The sequence below is a fragment of the Phyllostomus hastatus genome, unplaced genomic scaffold (assembly GCF_019186645.2).
Source record: "Phyllostomus hastatus isolate PE091 unplaced genomic scaffold, TTU_PhHast_1.1 phas_scaffold_585, whole genome shotgun sequence".
Classification (NCBI taxonomy): domain Eukaryota; kingdom Metazoa; phylum Chordata; class Mammalia; order Chiroptera; family Phyllostomidae; genus Phyllostomus; species Phyllostomus hastatus.
In genome coordinates, this window is record NW_025334037.1 from 17,530,717 (window position 1) to 17,551,903 (window position 21,187).

Here is a 21,187-nt window from a genome sequence, read left to right on the forward strand (position 1 = left end):
TATAAAATTAAAAGGTCAGTTCCTCAGACACAACAGCCATGTTCCCTATGTGTAACAGCCACCTGTACCTCCTGGCTACCATATTGGACAGTGCGGATATCGAGTATTCCATCTTTGCAGAAAGTGCTGTTGGGTAGCACTCGAAGCAGGGATCTACCTAGCATGGTGCTGCTGGTGGCCCTCTAACAAGTGCTCAATAAATGTTAGAATTCATGAATGCATGGATGAAAAAGAAAAGTAAAAGGCAAGTTCAGAAATTAATGTTGGAAATGTCTGTCCACCTCTATCGACTCCTGAAGGCCATTCAAATCTTCACTCCCACCCCACCCCCCAAAGCCAGTGGTTCCAGTTGCTCCTGAGGCACAGCCTTTCTAGGGAAGGTGCCCGAATGCTGGACTTAGGTACACCTCTTGCTAGGGTCAGAAGTCCACAGCATCTTTGTCCCTAGACCTACCTTCCTTACATAAGGATGTCAGGTCAAATTTTAGGTCTCTTCAGAAGACAAGGTTTCTCTAGTCCTTCCTCATTGAGAGATTCATACATACAATATAGAAAGTAGATTGGAATCTTCAGTTGATCTTAGCATTTTAAATTACCCCATAGTTTTAAGTACTCTGTCTCCTTTCCTGTTGGCTCTGCATGTATGTTTAGTGGGCATGTAAGTACTAGCTATGCAAAACTAAATGATTTCTAAATTTTCTTAAAATTAAAAATTATGAAAATTCTAATCCAGGAGGAAAGCACTCTCACCTATCAAGCAGTACAGTGGCTCATGATGCCAATACTTTCTTGCTAATTTACTCTCTTCACTGTTTTATAACGTGCATACCCCTGTTTTTATTTCTGCTATTCCTCTTTTCCATCCTTCTTTTGGGTAGAGAATAGTTGAGTAGAATAAGAATGCTTTTATGGGCCAAGGTTAAATGAGTAACAGAAACCTGTAGGAATTTAATTACCCAAAGTGGTAACACAGAACTTCATTTAGTTGCTTAGTTGAAAAGACATTTGAACATATTACCCCTACTCAAAGTAGACTTCCAGTGTACAACTATATCACATTAGGAAGCCACATGACACTTTACTACTATCAGAGTTGGAGTCTGCTTCAGATGCTAGCAATGAACAGCAGTGTCATAATTTCAGTCTCAATGTCTCCCGGTTACTTTTAGGCAACTTTCAAGTATAGAGGTCTCTTATAACACACAGACAGAAGTACATATTATATCTGCATTTTACTGAATGATACAACTGCCTCCCTAGATTCACAAAAAGGCAGTGACTTTCTAACTTGAACCGGAAACTGAAACCAACTGGAGGATTAAAATATGTTTAGATGAGAACACATTAGTTTTAGGAAGACTTGCTAATCGTTCAGTAGAAATATTGATATTCATATATATACACATAAATATATGAGGGGAACCCCCCAAAACCTGAATTATCTTCTGGAGGACAGGCCCCTTGTAGTATACACTTCCCCCACTAGGTGAGTGTTGTAGGAACCCATCTGTATCAGTGGACTAGCTGGCATTGTTGTGAGAGGCTGCATTCGACTTCAGTTAATATTTGTTGAAGACTCAACACATTTGCCCATTTCACAATGGGTGATTAACGAGCACACCTGCCCACACTAAGCTGGGTATTCAGCAGTTTTTGGACCAAAAATGGATGAGCTCCCATGCCCCACCCTCTCTACAATCACCCGATCTCGCTGAATGAGAAAAGTCCTCAAGGGGAAAGATTCTGCCAATGTGGAAGAGGTGAAACAAAAAACTGCAGAAGCAATAAAGGGCATCAAAACTGACGATTTAAAAAACTGTTTTGAGCAGAGGAAAAACATCCTGATAGATGTACAGCATCAAATGGAGAGTACCTTGAACATGACTGAAATTTAAACATGTCAGAATAAATACACAATTTTTAATAAACAAATGCCAGGGCTTTTTGGGTCCCCTGTGCATATATATATACTCAAACATATATAAGATAAAATACATTTCTGCAAGATAAAATTTTATAAACTATTTAAGATCAAATTATTGAAACGAAATAATTTAAGATCAAATTATTCTGAAAATATTCAGAAAACACATCAGAAAATGCTTAAGTTGTGGGAGCCTCAAAGATGATAATTTACTGCTAACATCAGAAGAAAAACACCTCAGAACTGTAAACAATCAGTCAAATTTATCTTCAGAATTGTGTTAACTATAGGATGAAAAAGTCACATCATCTCCGCAGTGAACTTCGCTCTAGCACAAGGGTAAACACACTTCCTCCACATCAGCTGCAATCAAGACATTAGCAGTGTGCTGCGATTGATTCCCCCGGGAGCCGTTGCCGAGAAATGGACGTGTAGCACAGGTTTTTATCGCTACAGTCTGCAAAAAGCAAGGTCCCTGTTTAGATATCCTTGTAATAAGTGACATTATTAGGTAGTTCTTCTATTTAAATGACATAAGGATTTAGTGTATCAGCAGCTTGTAATAAGCCCTTTCAGTCTGATGAGTCCTCTTCCTACGCAGAAGTACTTTTCTGTTTATAATACAAGTGGTAATAGAAGGCCATATGGTTGTGACCTTTAGCTGAAGTAAATGACATTTAAACAAACAGAAAAACAGCATTAGGGTATTCAAGGATTTGAACTATAACCTAAATATACAGTGCACATTAAGAAGTTATTAGTGTTAACTCTATAAAGTGATCATTTTTTAAACTGATTTTATTACAGTGACACTGGTTAATACAATTATATGTTTCAGGTGTACAATTCTACAACACACCGTCTGTATATTGTATTGTGTGTTCACCACCCAAAGTCAAGTCTCTTTCCGTCACCACTTATCCCCCAGGGACCATTTTCCAATGCTGCTGAATTAGGGAGATTGTTTTTCAGTTTGTTGATAAGTTTTATTTAAGTATTTTCCAACACACTATAAAACAGTTTTATTACTGGCATATTGACCCATTTCCAAGTTCTCCTTTTAAGGATACTACCTGTGCATCCTGTGAACATTTCATCAGTTATGTCTGAAATGTAAAATTGTCTCTATTTCCTGCCTTCCCACCAATAACAACAATGATGTTACTAACATACTCTATAATTCAAAAAGAAACAATGTAAGAAATATTACATTCCTTATTCTCCTACCATCGCTCTGTGGTAACAGACTATCATTGGTAAGTAACACTTCATCTTCTGTGCATAGCTCTGGAATCTATGGTATCAAGAACCATAAAGCTTTAAGTGGCCTGATATTTTGATAGGCCAATAATAAAAGTAAAAATATACACTCTTTATGATGACTATAGATTCATTTCCTTTAACAGTAGCAAAAGAGTGATATGATAAAACTACAGGAATATACTGAAGTCTTGATAATCATATTTCTTTTAATATGTCCATTTTCAATATGGTTGAGAAACTGAAATTCAATAATATTTTAATTTTGGAAGATTGAAAAACTGAATATTCATTTTGCAATGAACAATCTCTGAAAAGCAGAAGTTTACAGTTAAAGGAGCGGTTTACCAACTACAAGTAATAGCTCTGACCATCACTACCCTGCCAACCAATAAAGGATCACAAGAACAAAATACTGGTGTAGTGGTAAATAATGTCCAGAACGCACATGCATTTCTACTGAAATGTAGAAAACTCTTATCACTGTGCAATGTCATTAGCAGGCACTGCGTGTGGCAAGGGCAGCTTAGCCCTCACCATAACAAACCCAAGAGAGCATTTCTGGAGAACCACACCTTCCTTCAAAATAAGAGCTAGGTAGGTCCAGAGTTCCTCAGTTCTACGATTCCTTTAAAAGATTTAGTTTAGAGTATTCTAAAGTGATATGTCAACTCAAAGCCCAGTGAATTTTCAGCCTGCTTAACAAAAATGATTGAAAAATACTATTCAGTCCAAATACAAGTCACCTGGGGGGAAGGAGCAGTACTTGGCACACTGCTGTCCTGGTACAAAGTGAGAGGGAACTTGCAGTCAGGTAGCCCTACCGTGGAAGTAGCTAAGCTTTCAAGTCTTCTATGAAGACTAGAATAACCCCAGATTGGCCAGTTCAGCAGCAGCCTACAGAGTGTTGTGAGCTATAGGAACACCTATCTTACTGAAAAATAGTGACATAATGCACTTATTTGGGAGCAAGTTTTCGGTAGAAACTGGTAAAAGAAACTGAGTAAAAGCAGAATAACTGAAAGAATACATGGTTAGACCCTATCCATATGTACACATTTATCTACCCTTCCAGTATTTTTTGTACCTACTACATGCCAAGTCAAAGTTTGGGTGCTGCCACTAGGTGCCAAATCAAAGTTGGGTGCTGGGAAATCAGCCATGATCAAAACAAATCCCTGCCATCTATTCTAGAGCATGGGTCAGCAAGACCCATTTACTATCTGTAAAGATCCAGATAGTAAATAGCACAAATTTGCAAGCCATATAGTCTCTGTTACAACTACTCAACCTCTGCTGTTTTAGTGAAAGCAGCCACAGACAATATGTAAATGAATGAGCATGCCTGCGTTCCAGTAAAATTACAAGAACAGGCAGCAAGTGGGATGACCAGGTGGGGTCTGACAGGCCACCTTAAGGTGTGTGGCTGCTGTTATGACCGAGATGGGAGTCACTGGGGTCTTCCTGCAGAACAGTGACACTGTCACTCTTAAAGGGCATCCTTACAAAAAAGGATTATTTCAGCTACTATGTAGAGCAATCAGTGGAGGGCAGGAAAGCAAGAAGACAAGAAAGGTATAAGCAGAGAGAGCAGTTCAGAAGTTACTGCAAGAAAACTAGGGAGATAAATTTGCCTTGCACCAGGACAGCAGCAGTAAGTGTGACAAAGAAGTGGTCTGATTCAGATTACGTTTAGAAGACAGAGTTAGGATTTCCTAATGTGAGGGATGTGGGGTGAAAGAAGAGGAGTCACGGATGACTCCCAAGGTTTACAACCTGAGCAGGAGAAAGGGACAGGCTTTACTGTGATGGGAGGGTGTGTGGCAGGGGCCAGGTTGGGATGGAAAATCAGTTTAGTTTTAGATATGTTAAGTTTGAGGTGACCTTTATAGACTAAAATGGACATATTGGGCAGATTTTAGATAAACACTTCTGGAGTTCAGGAAAGAAGTTATTGATATAAATTTGGGAATTAAGTTAGTATTTAAAACCATGAGACAGGGTGAGGTCATCTAAAGTGTGAGTGTGAACCTTTAGTTACTCGAACATTTGGAAGAACCAACAAAAGAAAATCAGAAGCAAAAACATACGAAGAACCTGGAGACAGTGGTGTCCCTAAAACTAGGGAAACCAGGTTTTAAGAACTCTTCCAAACATTAACTATTGGTCAAGTGAAATGAGGACTCAGAGTTGACCACGGGACTGAAGTTGCTGAGGACCCTTGACAAGAATTGCTGCATGACGTGCAGGGACCACAGCATCACTGTACCAAGTCCTAGAGAGAAGACAAAGTTCAGAGTGCAGTCAGTGTGCACAACTCTTTCCAATAGGGAGATGTGGTAGCGAAGGAGTTTGGTGGTTTATATAAAAATCTTACAGTGTGTTTGCTGACAAGGACTTACTATATATTTCAAAATGCCTAGCTGTACCACAGTTACACTATGGATTCAAGTCACAGCCTGGACTCACATAATGTTATCCTCAGAAAGATAATGAAGTATTTTTCTTTGCCTCTTCATTAGCTTTATAACACAATTTTACTACATTTCCAGAGTCCTGGCTCAAATCCCCTAAATTAAATAGGCTTTTACTTCACCTACTGTACAAATAGATAGGAGAATGCCAGTTCATTTTATGTGTTTCCTGTTTGCTTAATGTTTCTACTTCCAGCTAAATATTTTTGGCAAATTAGAGGGTTCTAGCAGTAAGCTTGAGGAATTGCTATCATATAGGGAGGTAAGTAATTCAAGATGTTTGTGCTGAATACAATTGTTTCTTTCAAGAATCACAAATTAAGCTTACGTCCTAGTAGCCAGTGCTCAGTCCCTAACCCAAGGAAAGAACTACTGGCCTCAAATATCAAAACACAATAAGCAAAACCCACTGCAAAAGAACCTTGATATGGTCTGCTTAGTTTCCAAATGCTTAATGTAAAAAATAAATCATAGTTCCTAAACGTGGCTTGCCATACAGACTTTTAGAACTCTGGAGTGAATAAAATGGTTCCACTTCACTTAACCAATGATCCGTTTATATTTTTATATGCCAGCTTAGGAACAATGGTATTTCTTTCATATGCTAAACTCTGTATTCTAGGTTCCAAATGACAATGTTGGTGTTTTGCTTTCTGAAGCACATACTTAGAGAATAATGTTTTTTTTGCCTGGAATTCAAAACACATTTACTATTCATCATCGTTACTATACAGTTCAATCAAGATCTGAATAGTAATGTCTTCTTCTTATAAACAATAATAATTTTTCTAAGAGGATGCGTAGGTAAGGAGAAGAAACCGATTGCATAAAATATGGCACCAGTGTGCTTTTGAGATAGCTGAAAAAGGGAACCCTCTAAAGGGGCAGACCCTGCAAACAGTTTGGTCTCGCTTTATTTAAAGTGCCCCAAACTTGGATGGATTTTTGTTATAAATCATCTTGATTAATGGAACACATTTACTAAAGTGGTTTTGTAATAGCTATACAATTCCTACAGCTTGAAAAATCTAGCCTAGAAAAACTGGTGGAGATGAGAAAACCTTCAAACTTCCTGGCTTCTCTTTAAGGACCAATACTGCCCCTGACCAGAAACAGATCCTTTTCTTTTTGAAAATAATAAAGACAAATACATTTTAAGGGAAGTATAATTTGATAAGATGGGAGTAGAAACAATAATAGATAAGTAGAAGATAGTATGGGAGGAGAAGCTATAGCATGTTAAGGAGTACAAATTCTGGGTGGAGCCAGGCTAACTATATTTGAATTTCAACTGTTTCTCTCTGTTACTGTTTGAAACTGGGCAATTTATTTAACCTCTTGTTTTCAGTTTTTTATGTCTGTCAAATACTACTCCTACCTATCTATCTCATTGGGTCGCTGTTGTGATAATTAAATAAACTAAATCTTGTAAAGAGTTTCAACAGTGTCTGGTACAGAGTACATACATAAGTGTTGGCCAATTATTACCATAATTATGTTTGCACACTTATAAACATGCAAACCAACATGAATGGAGTACACCAACACAAAATGGGAGTGTCCTCTAATTTATCCATTCATTAAACATAATAAAACTTCAATGAATGTTTTCCTTCAGTAGAATATTTTAAAAAGAAAAAGATCTACATCTTACAGCCCTCTGGTTGTCTTTTCTGACTACTTAGCAGAGATTTTATCTAAATCCTTTTGTCCTGATATTTCTCCTCTAATAACTCAGAAAGAAAACAACAACCACCACGGTGTGGGTGTGCTGTGTGAGTACCCAGATCCTGGATGCTATAATTTATATGTTTTACTGATTTGTCTGTAAAATACCCTTAGTTTGCCATGTATAATGCTAACTTTTTGCCCAAATTTTTGAGGGAAACATAAGGCTGCACATTACACATGGGTACACTGACTACATACCAGGGAAAAATAACCCTGTGTATAATGTGCAAAAACACTGGTGCACAGTATACCAGGAGCACATTATGCACAGCAAAATACAGTATTTCTCGTCTCGAGTATATGCTTGTTGCTAAAACAATTCAGAAGTTATGAGAATGCCCTATGAAATGATAACAGTCATATGAAGGTGCAACCATTATGTAAAAGTCTGACATTTTTGAAGAATAAAATAATATAATGTCCCTGATAATGTCCAAAGAAAAACAGCTTTCCTGATACCATGCTATCATCTTCAACATTATTATCACCATCAACTAACTATCACTAGTATGTTTAACACTAATGGTAATAAACATCAGAAACATTTGCATGGCTGAACCATAGTCTATTATGGATGGTAAATAAGTGGACTGATTACATAATAGTCCACTGACCAAACTTACAGAGCAGTCAGAGGCTATTTATAGTTCAAAATAAATTTACAACAATGAAGACTATTTAACTCTTAATTATATGCTTACATTGGGAATGAAGATAGAGGTAAAGTTAGTTAATACATGTAATAGCTATATTAATAATTTGATACTGACAGAAATTTTCAACAAAAGTAGAAAATTACATTATAATTATCAAAGGAAGAAAACCGTATGCTGACTAAAGTAAAGGCCACCCTCCTCTGCAAAAGCTCTGTCATAGTGGCCATGTGACTGGCAAAAGGAGGCAGCACATTACACCTGCTATGATGCTGCTTTTCCTTTCTCTAACTGGATAGGCAAGTTGACTAGACCAAAAATATATGCAATTTCTATTCTAAAAATTTAAGTAGGATTTTTAAGAACTAAACTACAGGCTTTATTTGATTTTATTATTGTAGATTTTCCTTTCATAAGTTAGTTGGAAATCTGTCTACGCCAGGAATCCACACTGCATTTGGCTGGGATATCTCCTTTGTCTTCTCCAATCTACCACAATTCCTGTCTCTCCTTGGTTTTCATGACCTTGACCTTTCATTTTTGTAGAGTATTGGTCAGTTATGTTGCAGAATGACCCTCAATTGCCCGGGTTTGTCTGCTGTTTTCTCATGATTAGACTGAGGTTATATCCTCTTTTGCAAGAATACCACAGAAGTGACATGCCCGAGAGTGCTTCACCTCAGGGGCTACACTATGTTGATCTGTCTTGTTATTGGTGAAGTTAACCTTAATCACTCAGTGATGAATGCCGGGTTTCCCCTCTACAAAGCTACCATTTTTCCCTTTCTAATACATATCTTGGGAGAGATACTTTGAGCCTATGCAAATACACTATTTTCCCTCAAACTTTGGCCCAATATTTTGACATCTGTTGGTGAATCTTTCCTGCAACAATTATTACTGAGATGTTGATATAGGCTTTTAAAGGGAGATAAAATATAAAATATAATGACCAAATAGTTCTTGATACATACATATTTAAATTCCACTGAATGCAGCACTTCAACTTATATTCAAAATAGAAATGTCATTTTCTTTTGTTTTCAATTAATGTTAGCAAATTATTAAACCAATGAATAACATAATCGAAATGTTACTTACATAACTATGGCTTTTAAAGAACTCTGATGGACTTTTGGTGAGCATTTTGTCTCCTTCCAAACCAATTACTCTTTTACAAATATTTGATTTTGGATCACTTGGGCTTTTTGCAATCACAATGTCACCTCTGAGGGAAAAAGTCAAAGAAATGACAGTATTATTTACTGAGCATAAACATACACATGGCATCGCTATCATACTTTCATAAAGTCACCTAAAGCCACACCCTTCATCCTCTCACAGACTGGCTCCCCCACACACTGACCAGCTTTGAGAACCTTTGTGACTGACTTTTATGCATTAGAATCCAACAATGAGGGGAATGGAAAAACTATTAGAAGATTCAACAATTTCTGATGATTCCATAAAAATTACCTTCTTTCACTGTATCCACTATGTGTTACTTCTGTGTCCAAATGTTTAGGAACAAAACTATGGGAAAACAATTCCATGTAAATACCACCAAATTCCCTAAGTTAACTTTACTGCCCAGGCAGGAGCACTGATGGACTCCAGAGTGCACAGAATGATGGAAACGTGATCTATGTTTCCCTAGAGCTCAAAGTATCGAGGAATTGTAGCATGTGAGTTATATAACCCAGACAATTTACTATAGAGTCAAACAGACATATCTGAGTAAAAATATCAGAAGACACAAATAAAATGCTAAAACCTGCCCCAACATATACTGCAAACATAAATTGCCATGATTCATGGAAGAAGCAACAATCTACATGTGTTAAAAAGAAGAAAGATCTTCAAAGTGGAAAGGAAGATGGAGACAAAAATGGAGGAGTAATGCCTCAACAATAACAAGATTCTCTTTCTGCTAAAATGAACAATAAGTGAATTGTTGACTAACACACATACTTAAAAGGATTTAATATATTTAGTTATTACCTATACCTAGTTCCAGAAATAATTTGATGTTACTATAAGGTTTTGCAAATAAGGGTCAATATCTTATTCATCTTAACATTCTCTCTAATGTACAGCACATTTTATAAATTAGGTGCTCATTAACTATTTGTTGAGAGAATAAATAGCAGTGAGGCTATCATTGTCTCAAGTAAAAGTGTTCTGAGCATTTGACTGAAAAGCGATCCATGTGCCAGACATGCAGATTTCTATTTTTCCTGAAACGGATGGCTATTCTGGCTTTAGAAATAGGCAGCAAGTAAGAGTGTCTGAAATCTTAGAGCTCTGTGCTACAGACAAAAGAGAAAGAATACTCAGGACAGTAATATGTTTAAAAGAGTAGTTACCAACGGACTACCTTGGTTGTAAAAGTTACTTAGGTATGTCTCATAAAAATGCCAAATTCTGAGCTGTTTTTCAATCTAACAGACCCCTGAATGAACAGAATACAGAATGAAACCCTTTAAGAATCTTCATTAATTGTCTGAATGTAGTAATTTGTACAACATTACCCATCTGAATGCAAGGAGTATCTATCAAAAAAAAAAGAGAGAGAGTGATTACAATGTTGAGCTATTCATTCAAAAACTAAAATAAAATAAAAAAAAACAACAAAAAAACTATTTAGCCAACAAGGCCAGCTCCTTTTTAAGGAAGCTCAAGAACTAGGAGATCAAAATCAGGCTATCAGCATGGAAAGCAGAAACTTGTCTTCCTGCTACAGTGAGGCTAGGTTTCCAATTAATCTAAAGACCTTATTATATGTTGATATAAGTTAAAAAGAAAAGAAGCTAGAACACAACCTCTGATGCAAGTTTTATTTTAAAACCCCATATATATAGTGAGTAGGTATCTTAAAGTTGTTGTGGGTGAACAATCTGAAGAAGGATTACCTAGGCACCATGCTAGACCACAGAGCTTGACCAAGATATAGTTTCTTTGTACAGAATCTAAGCTGGTAAGATCAGTACATGCAAAAAACACAACAGAAAAGGTCAGTAAGGAAAGTGGAGTGTCTAAACCTACTTTTGCCATAAGCTAAATACCAGCTAGATTCAGTCAAATTTCTAGCTACTGGAGAGGAAATCTGGTATAAATTTATTTTTTCAAAATTATGAAAAACCAATGGACCCCAAATTCTAGGGAATCAGAGGTGTCCTTTAGAAAATACATAGAAATTTTAATGCATGACATGCATTCAGGAAGAATAATACTCATGGAGTTAACTAGAATAAATAGTATTAGAGAACTGGAAACACCATTTAAAATAGGATTTAAAAAAGATTTAGTGGCAAACCATATTTGCCAAGGGGTTTTTCAACTTGATTAATCAGAAGACGAATAGCGGAGAAGATTCCTCATCCCCACTATAGACAGTGCTGTAGTGTAAAAAGCACCAAGTGCTCACCATAGGCTATAGAGAATAAGACAGTCGTCAACAGAAATAGGATTATTTAAAAAATTTAGAAACCAAATCAATGATTTGGATATGTAAAGTAGTTCCTGTGTGGTTCTTGACTCAAAACATTCTAGCCACCCACCCCCCCCCCACAAAAAAGAGTAAAGTAGGCTTGACTGTACATAAAAAAAGCACCGGCTAGCTATGTTGGACAATGATGCAAAGGACATAATCTCCCAGAAACTCTGCATGCTGGAGAAACTATTAACACTTTCTCAGACTGAGAGAGAACTTTACCTAGCTTGTCACTCTTCTGAATTTATAAAAGAGTTCTTAGATAAAGTTCAGAAACTGCAGAAAAGATATAGTGAGTGTGTGTTTTCACCATAAACGTAACGTATCTATGACTAATATACCTTTGGATACCATGAAAATGTCGACTAAGATTTTCTGCAAAGACAATATCTGAATTTTGAATTGTAGGCTCCATTGATGGTCCAGAACACTGAAAAGAGATAATTTTGTAATTTAAATGGAAAACCTTTTTAAATATAACATAAATCATGTGCGTAGGCTTAAAAGAGAAATCAAGCAAACGTTCTTCCAGCTTAGATGACTCATAGTAAACTGGCAGCTCCCAGATAAGTTCAACTCTGCAGAGTGGCCACCAAGTTGGGAAACGCGGGCAAATATATTAAAATTGGTCTATTGATACTACATTATAATATGTAAATAAAATAATATTACCAATGTTTGCAAATTTTGGCCATCCTGTAGAAAGTAAGCTCTTGAGGCCAGGGACCTTGTTTCTCATGTTGCCAGCTCTATAACCAAGGTCAAGAACAGTGCTTGGTATAAAGCTGACCTCAAAACACATGCTGAATGACTAAAGGAATGTTTTATTTATTTTATTATTATTGTCAAATATTGAGTGCCCATGATGGTGATTTATTAGACAGTTTCATATTATTCTCAATGAGCTGATGCATTTCCTTCTCTTCTAAGAGAACAGCTTACTCATTGATGGGACTGGAACATATTTTATACTGAAAAATACTGCCATAATAAGATGTACTTTAAGACTTCACACTAGTATGCCTTAAAAGATAATCTCCATATATACCTCAAAACTATAATAGGTGATCACTGTTACCTTAAAAAGTCTAAATACAACAGTCTCTATTACTCCACTTACATGTAAATAATTTTTACTCAACTCTTCCTATCCAGGCAGAAAATAAGAACACAATGAAAGTTTATGTTTACTACCTCTGTAGCCCATTGGAAATTTAAAAAATCAAAGAGGGGATTTGCAGTTAAATACATTTATTTGCATTACTCCAGCTCAACTTGAGGTTGTATGACTGAATCTTTCAGGGTAAACCTGATAACAGCAACATCAACAAAAAAACACTGACTTGACATTCAATCAATGATTTCATTTATATGACAAAAGGTTAGTACAGTCACGGTTGACAGATTCATAATGCAATATTTTTAAAAAATCATTTGTAGAGAGCATCCTTAACATTTTAATACTGACACGAGGGAGAATAATCATTTGTTTTAATGACAGTTAAACGCAAGGGTTAAGAGTAGATGTTTTGAAATCTGAAGAAACCTGTGTTAAAATTCCCAGTTTATTTACTGACTGTGGGATCTAGAGCAAGTTACTGAAGCTTTCTGAGCTTCAGTCTCATCATACATATAGTGGATTTCTAATAAGTATCTCACAGAGTATAAAAATTAAATGTGTTAGTAAGTATGAAACATTGAATATATCCTGGAACATTTTAGCATTAAATATATGGTAAAAACTATTATTCTTAGAATATTAATAGGGTCTTTTGTGTTTTCTCAGAAACAGAATACAAATATAGTCTCTTACATCCAAAATTTACAAAGATATTATGTTTTGAGTCAAACTTTATTCATTAAATCAATAACTTCAATTATAATAAAGGAGGAAACTCGTTTTCCTTCAATTTAAAAAAAAGTATACATTTAAAATTATTATTTTCTTGAATGTAAAAACTTACCATGACAACACCACCAACGTATTCAAAAGCACAATGAGCTATACAGCCATACTGGATAGTATAGCCAACAAGTCGAAAGGTTTTTCCCAGAATACCACGGAGCATAGTTCTATGTAGACTCTGTCAGCATTGGCCTGATGGTAAATTTTAAAAAGTTTCATGAACACTACTATTTTTAAACACTTAAGAAATAGCTCTATTGTAAAATATTTTATAATCACCCAGAATGTACTAAATGTACAATTTGATGCAGAAAAGCAACAGCTTATTTTCATTTCTGCTAAAGATATTTTAAATGACAAATTACAGCCACTTAGTATTTTGATGCACTGAAAAAAAATTGTATCCGTTTATCACTGGGTTTATATATGGAGTAGATAACTAGTAGGCTCTGAACTTGTCTGTCCCCTGTCATATCCTACAAAAGGCAGACACCTGTGGAAAGATATTAACTCTTTCAAAGTACTAATAATAGTTTTTCATATTGTTCCCTGCTATACCACAGCAGTTCTTGTCATATGGTAGGATATAAAGGAGAAAGCACTAGAATAGGAATGTGGAAATTCAAGTATTAAATTGGTTCTTTTATTAATTTGTGTGATTGTCAATTAATTACTTCTCTGGGCCTTCATCAAATGGAAATATCTCACAGAATGGATCCAAGAATCAAATTCAGTAACATATTCACACATGTGCTTTATAAATTATAGAGTTGCATTCAGTTTTCTAACTCTCTAGTATAAAGTTAGAAAACACTATTTGGGATGTAGGTGATAATGGCTTCTTTCAATACACATAAAAAATACTCAAACAACAACCAAAGTAACAGCAATGACAATAAGAGCAAATACTTAAATAGCAGTTCTTGCTATGTGTTGGGCACTGTTCTAATTACATCAACACATTTAATTCCTGTAATAACCCTATGGTAAGCTATGTATCTTATTTATAGATAAACTGAGGGAGAGGTTAAGGAACTATTCAAAATCACACAATTCACAGGCAAGAGTCAGAACTCAAAATGAGGCAGTTGGACTCTAAAATCCACTACTAGTGTCTACTGCTACTCAATTAAAATAAATGTGTTGGAAACTATAAAATAGGCATGGGAAAGAGAGATTAGACTGATGTTAGAAGTAGCTAAAAAGATCAAGCAGCGTGAACACTAGAAACTAGACATTTCTCCATCCTTAGCCATTTCTAGGATAGCTTCTAGAATAGTGCTTGATTTAGATCTATCCATCTTTTGATGTTGGTGAGGTGATTTCAGAATACCCTAAGCCACAAAGCAAACATCCACAGGATTGTTCAGGTCTGGAATACCTTTTATTTATTTATCTTTTAAGATTTTATTTATTTATTTTTAGAGAGGGGAATGGAGGAAAAGAGAGAGAGAGCAACATCTATGTGCAAGAGAAGCATGAATTGGCTGCCTCAAGCATGCCCCCAACCAGGGACCTGGCCTGCAGCCCAGGCATGTTCCCTGACCAGGAAGTGAACCAGCGACCTTTAGGTTTATGGGACAATGCCTAACCCACTGAGACACACCAGTCAGGGCTGTAATTCCTTTAAAAGAGGATAAAGCATTTTGTCTCAGAAATAGGGGAAAAATGCAATGTCACTGTTAACTGAGAAAACTAGTTTATAGAAATTCATTCATTTTAGACTATAAGCAGCCAAACTAATTAATATAATTTTTTTCTTTTAATGAGAGGAACAATTAGTCACTCTATTAGCATTTAAGGAAATGTTCACGTTAAGAAAAGGTGATGAGAAAGAAGTAGATGTGAAGCAGAAGACAAATCCCAAAATCACAGTTTTGCTACATGTATCTTTGACTGGACAAGAAAAAAGCAGCAGACTTAGGACATTCCTGAGACATCCGTGATTTCTCAAATTCAAGAATACATACGCAAAATACAGTTTCTCATATAATGATATACATAAAGTAACTGAGAGATATATGTCCATTTCAGACCCTGAATGGAAGTTATTGTGACTAGCTAGGAGAGAACAACAAAGACTCATTAAGACATGGATGCTGAGTGATGTACTCTGCTCAATAGCTAAATAATTCACTCACACAGCAGCCTCTCTATCAGAGCAATTCAAGATTCTGCCATTTCAAAATCACCTTCAGGGCTGCTCATGAATTGTTCAAACCTATAATGTTAAATCTACTGTAAGACTTGTGCAGAGGGTATTTTTTTATTTTCTAGAACTGCAAATTCAAGGAGCTCTGATCCCCATAATCTACGAAGATTTTACAATATTTAAACCTATTTATTTTGAGTCATTGCCAGAGGAAATAATTGCCATCACTTCAAGGTTTAGAGCAGTAAATAGTGTTTTAAATGTGACTGCAGCATTAAAATAACCTGAGAACTGAATTCAAAATCCAAATTCCCAGGCTCCCATCAGAGAGCTAAAGAATGACAATCTGTGGGAGCAAGGCTGCAGAATCTGCAGTTGTAATAAGCTCCCAGAAAGGAAAGGCAGTAAAAAAACTCTGTGCTGCTATTTGAGACCATTGAGATATATTAAACACTTACAGAAATTTGACAAAATTTAACCATTATTTTAAACTGAATGTTAACTTTAAGATAATTCTATAAAGTGTCATTAAATTTTACAATGCTAATATTTCAGTAATTTAAGAAACCCAATGTAATTTTCTGAAGTTAATTTTTTACATATACCCAAAACCAAAACATTTTTATGTTTAGAAAGCATGAACAGTCACTACTTTTAATATAATCAAGTACCAGCCTCCAAACAGTGAAGTACCAAAACCATCTCATTCATCCACTAATAATGCCCCAAAGGCTATATAATCCATGTGTTTCAGGACAATATACAAGTTGTATGAGCAAGAGTTGAAGGATATGCACTAAAATGGAAGAAGTATCATTTAGCATTATCACTGACTAGCTGTCAAGGCGCCAGTCTACAGTTCATGAATGGCTCTTGCTATGTGATCCTAGGTCTCATACAGTACCAGAGGACAAAAAAGAGTTTATCATCTCTAAATCAAGAATTGCTATAATTCACACCCTGCTACTTTGTTATGCCTGATTTACTCCTTTCTGAAAATAAAATTTTTTCTTCTAGGTTCTCTTAGCCTTTACCTCTTTCTCTTATCTCTAAAAATACCTCCCTCAGCTCTGACATCATCATGAATCACTTATGTACTGTATTTTGCCTTGTATAATGTGCACCTTTTTTGCCCAAATTTTTGAGGGAGAAATAGGATGTGCATTATACATGGTAGTACTAATTCTGTTTCAATATACTGTAAACTGAAAGATTTTTTTTCCTGGAAGTTTGGGTCAAAAACATGGGTGCACATTATATATGGCAAAATATGGTAACAGATTAAGTTAATATTTGTAGTTTGTATTTCAAGATAAGCAAAATTTCTTATGTTATCAATAAGGTATTAAAGTCAACTAACCTATATTTATCTGAAAAGAATGTATATCATTGAGAAGACTTTATGTTTGTAATGAATTTAATTAAGATGAATTTATTTGGGACTTTCCAAATGAAATAACCATCTCTAATCAAATAAGAATAATGCCCAAATGGAGACAGAAAAAACACTCTCCAGAGCCACTCAGTAACCAAGTGAATAAAAAGTAGAAAAGTAAACTGTGACTGTGTTTAATAAAAGCTTTGAGACAAATTTTGTTTTGAAAGGAAAGCTACTTTTTTAAAAAATACATATATAATACTGTTAACTACCTTAGAAAGTTAACCTGAGGAAATACACTGCCAGGCAAAATAATGTGAAACTACACATAAACCAAATATTTGATATTTAAAGTAAAAGTAATTATATTATGAGAATAAAAGAAAGATTTTATTTATTGATTTGAGAGAGAGAATCATCAATTTGTTGTTCTACTTATTTATGCATTCATTGGTTGCTTCTTGCATGTGCCCTGACTGGGGATCGAACACACAGTCTTGGTGTATCGGGACAATGCTCTAACCAACTGAGGTACCCGTTCAGGGCCAAGAGAAAGATTTTTAGACTACTTATTTCACCAATAGATCTTTTCATTATAATCATAGAATTTTAAGTAAACAGTGTTTCCAACAGCAAAAATACTATTAGAAGACTAAAAAAATCCTTTATAAATTAATGTAATGCAGTTCACTAAAAATACAAAGTTTTCTCATTAATTCACTTTAAATGTGACAACAAATGAAGAAACACATTTTGGAATATAATAGTTTGGATTCCACTGAAGAATGACAAGTTTGCTAGGTAGGTCTGACCAAAGAGCTCTGTAAAAACTTTATTATATTTCATTTGTTGATTCTCCTAATAAAGAGTTCACATGAAAAAGAATAAAATTATTCACATGTAAACAGAGGCTATAAATAAATCAATATATTGTATATAATGGATGATTATATTTTAGTTATTCTTATAATTTCAAAAAATAATTGTCACCTATATGTAGTTAAGATTTAAGAGTTTTAAAACATGATCAAGGTTTTCTAATTTATTTTTTAAAGACAAAACTACTAAATAAAAAACACAGTAAGATAAAAATCAAGTTCTATGAATAAATATTTTAAAAGTAAGTACTCTAAGATCATAACACTGACAACACTAATTATCTTTTCTAGTCTTGGCAGTTTTGTTGCATACTGTTTGGGTGACTGATGGGATAATTTCACTTCATTTTCTCTCCGTTTATTCTGGACCATGGAAGAGAAGAATATTAAAATAATGAACATCTCTAAACAAAGTACTTGATAAAGTTTTTAGTTGAAATAAAATGCTTAAAAAATAAACCTCAATTAACTAATACATGGTTCCAGAGCAAATAACTAAACCCCCATCTTCTAAAGGAAAACTTTGACTAAGAATTTCTGATTAAAAAAAAATAAGTCTATTCAGATTAATATTATTTTAGGGCTTTTACATATTAAGAACCTACACTTTCACAAAAAGCCCTTTTTGTCAACAGTATAAGCTAGCATTACCATAATTATGAAAAATATGTCTATATATTTTATACCATTTAATATTTTACTAAAAATATTTAAATAGCAGGAATCAAAGTAGTTGCAAACAGGTAAAGCGTATGACAAAGCAAAGTATTACAATTCCTTATACCTATAAGCATTTTATTTAATTTACTAATAATTGCTTTATATCCAAAAAAATTAAAATATTTAATTTAATATTTAATCTCAAATATAAATCTTCACCAATAGCAAATATATATCACTCAAATAAAAAATATATAAAAGACATTAATTAACTTTTCAAACTGAACATTTAAATTTTAAGTCATAGATAGTTTATAGTATATATGTCTTACATATTTTATAAGTCAAATAGCTAAGACTCCATATTTTAAATAATTAATAAACAGGATTTTCTTTGCCTTGATCACCTGATTTTTGGTTGTTTATAAAATTAATCACAGTTAGGACAGAAATCGCTTTCAGCTTTATGAATGACATCCAAGAGATGGGAAAGGATTAGTTCTCCGTTGCTGCCAGTTACAGCGCCAGGTGGCTTTTTCTGCAGTGAAGGTGTTACCGATAATCCCATTACACTGGTACTAAATCTTGCAGACATCAAAATTATCACCAAGGTTCCTTTTCATCCCATCCTTTCCAAATGACTGGAAGTCGCTTCACCTGAAAGAAGTCAAATCCACATGCAGCTGCTGTTTTAGCAGGCAGCAAACTCCCTGAGAATGCCAGTCGTGATTCAATTTTGCGGTGCTGGTGGCCCCCTATTCCCTGTCCAATAATACATCTGTTAAAAAATCCTACAGCTACAAATCAAGTTTAATCCTACCAGGGACCTCATGTTGGTCTTGTCTTCCAAAAAGGCAGCAGGTTCTGCTGTCTATCTTTGCCAGCGTCTGGGGAATACCCTCTAAATCCCAGCCCTACTTAGAAGAATAAGCTAAGGATCACAAAACATGACCTCAAAAACCCTGATATGACTATATTCTGACCCAGAGGCATTCATTCTAGGTGAAGATTAGAACTTTGCATAATAAGATTACACAGCAAGTGAATGATATCAAGGGACTATCCATATGCAGCCGCCTGGTTTTCTATAGCCAGCCTGTGCTCTGCAATATGCAGTACAGACGAAAAAGAGCTTGGTCTTTCTAGCTGAAATAAAATAGATTCACATAAATTAGTTGGCCATTTCCAGATTCCTAAATCCCCTATTACATCTTTTATTGACAGCTCCTGTGAGGATAGCACAAATGTTATTCCTTTTTATTCTGTGCTTCTATAACAATCATGCTCTGTAATTGAAATGTACATAGATTATGGCTCAAAATTAACATCTTGTTTGCTGTAATCTTGGATTACAATTCACTGTGTACATAATAAAATTAGGAAATCAATGGATGGATTTATCAGCTCCAAGAAACTAGAGGTATTGTTTAAAGAACAGCTTAACATTTTGTGCCAACACTTTAAATGCAGAAGTCACAGAGAGAAGTCAATAAAAATTTAAGTGACTAAAAGAATACAACATGCATCCGCCAATATCTGTATAAATTAGACTGCATATGAAGAAGCTCAATTCCCTCAAAATTTAGAAAATATGAAGAATTCAGAGATCTCAAGAGCATATCATTTTTCTCTCTAAACCACACTTGAGCAAAAAAGTCAATTACATATAAGATCTCTACTTTTCATAAAGTACAGAAGTAGTACTTTATACAAAGCACCTTGAGCATTTTATACTTTCAGATACTTGAATAAGTTCAAATCATTTATAATTCAAGGTTTTACGATTCTTAACTATATGTTTTTGAAGTACTTAGTGAAATAACTTCTCCTTATATTGGAATATATACAGAACACTGAAAATGCATAGAACCCTAGAGATATTTAGAAAACAATACTTTATGTTCAGCTTTTTTCTTCTAAGTTTAAAGCTATACCAGCTCTTAGCAAACATACGAAAAGAGACATGAATATCATGGACACAAACACTGATAGAGAATGGTTCTAAGAAGGCAAAGAGGAATTCTCCAGTTTATATTTTTTAAAAAAGTACTAAGATTTGACATGCGATTCTTGTAAAGCTAAGCTCCTTGGTATACTTGGAATAGGACTTATTTGACAAGTTCTATTTGCCCACAATTGCTAAGGACCATATTGCATCCTTATATTAGCCATTATCTCTTTATCATCAGAGTATCCATAAGCATAGCTATACAATATCTGCTAAGTATCAGGAGTCAGTGACATAATTCTGATTCTGTATGTTAAACAGGCAGATGTATACCAATAGTGTAAGTGGTAGAGCTACAAAAAACACTGTAACTTCAACTACATAGCACATGAATACTCTGATTACCTCGATTAGAATATTACTAGAAAAATGAGGGATGCAAAACCCCACATATTTCTGTTATGACATTTATATGCAATACTTTAGGGCTATACTGTTCAATAAAGTAGCCACTAGCTATGTATGGCTATTGAGCACTTGAAATATGACTAGTCCAAACTAAGAGGTATTGTAAGGATAAAATATACACTTGACTTTGAAGACTTAACACAAAAAGTAAAATATCTTATATTGATTACATCTAGAAAATATAACAATCTAGATATAGTGGGTTAAATAAAAAAATATACATACACACACACACACACACATATATATATATATATATATA

The 21,187-nt window shown here is 34.8% G+C and overlaps 1 protein-coding gene across 3 annotated transcripts in view; it reads right to left on the reverse strand.

Moving 5' to 3' along the window:
• Nucleotides 1-21,187, reverse strand: part of IMMP1L (inner mitochondrial membrane peptidase subunit 1) — a 55,834-nt gene that overhangs the window by 11,879 nt on the left and 22,768 nt on the right. For all 3 annotated transcript variants that reach the window (XM_045825413.1, XM_045825412.1, XM_045825414.1), the window contains exons 3-5: nt 13,500-13,633; nt 11,877-11,965; nt 9,144-9,270 (exon numbers count right to left, since the gene is read on the reverse strand). In XM_045825413.1, the coding sequence (XP_045681369.1) occupies nt 9,144-9,270; nt 11,877-11,965; nt 13,500-13,604 (321 nt within the window). In that variant the 5' untranslated portion in view covers nt 13,605-13,633. The remainder of the gene's footprint in view (nt 1-9,143; nt 9,271-11,876; nt 11,966-13,499; nt 13,634-21,187) is intronic.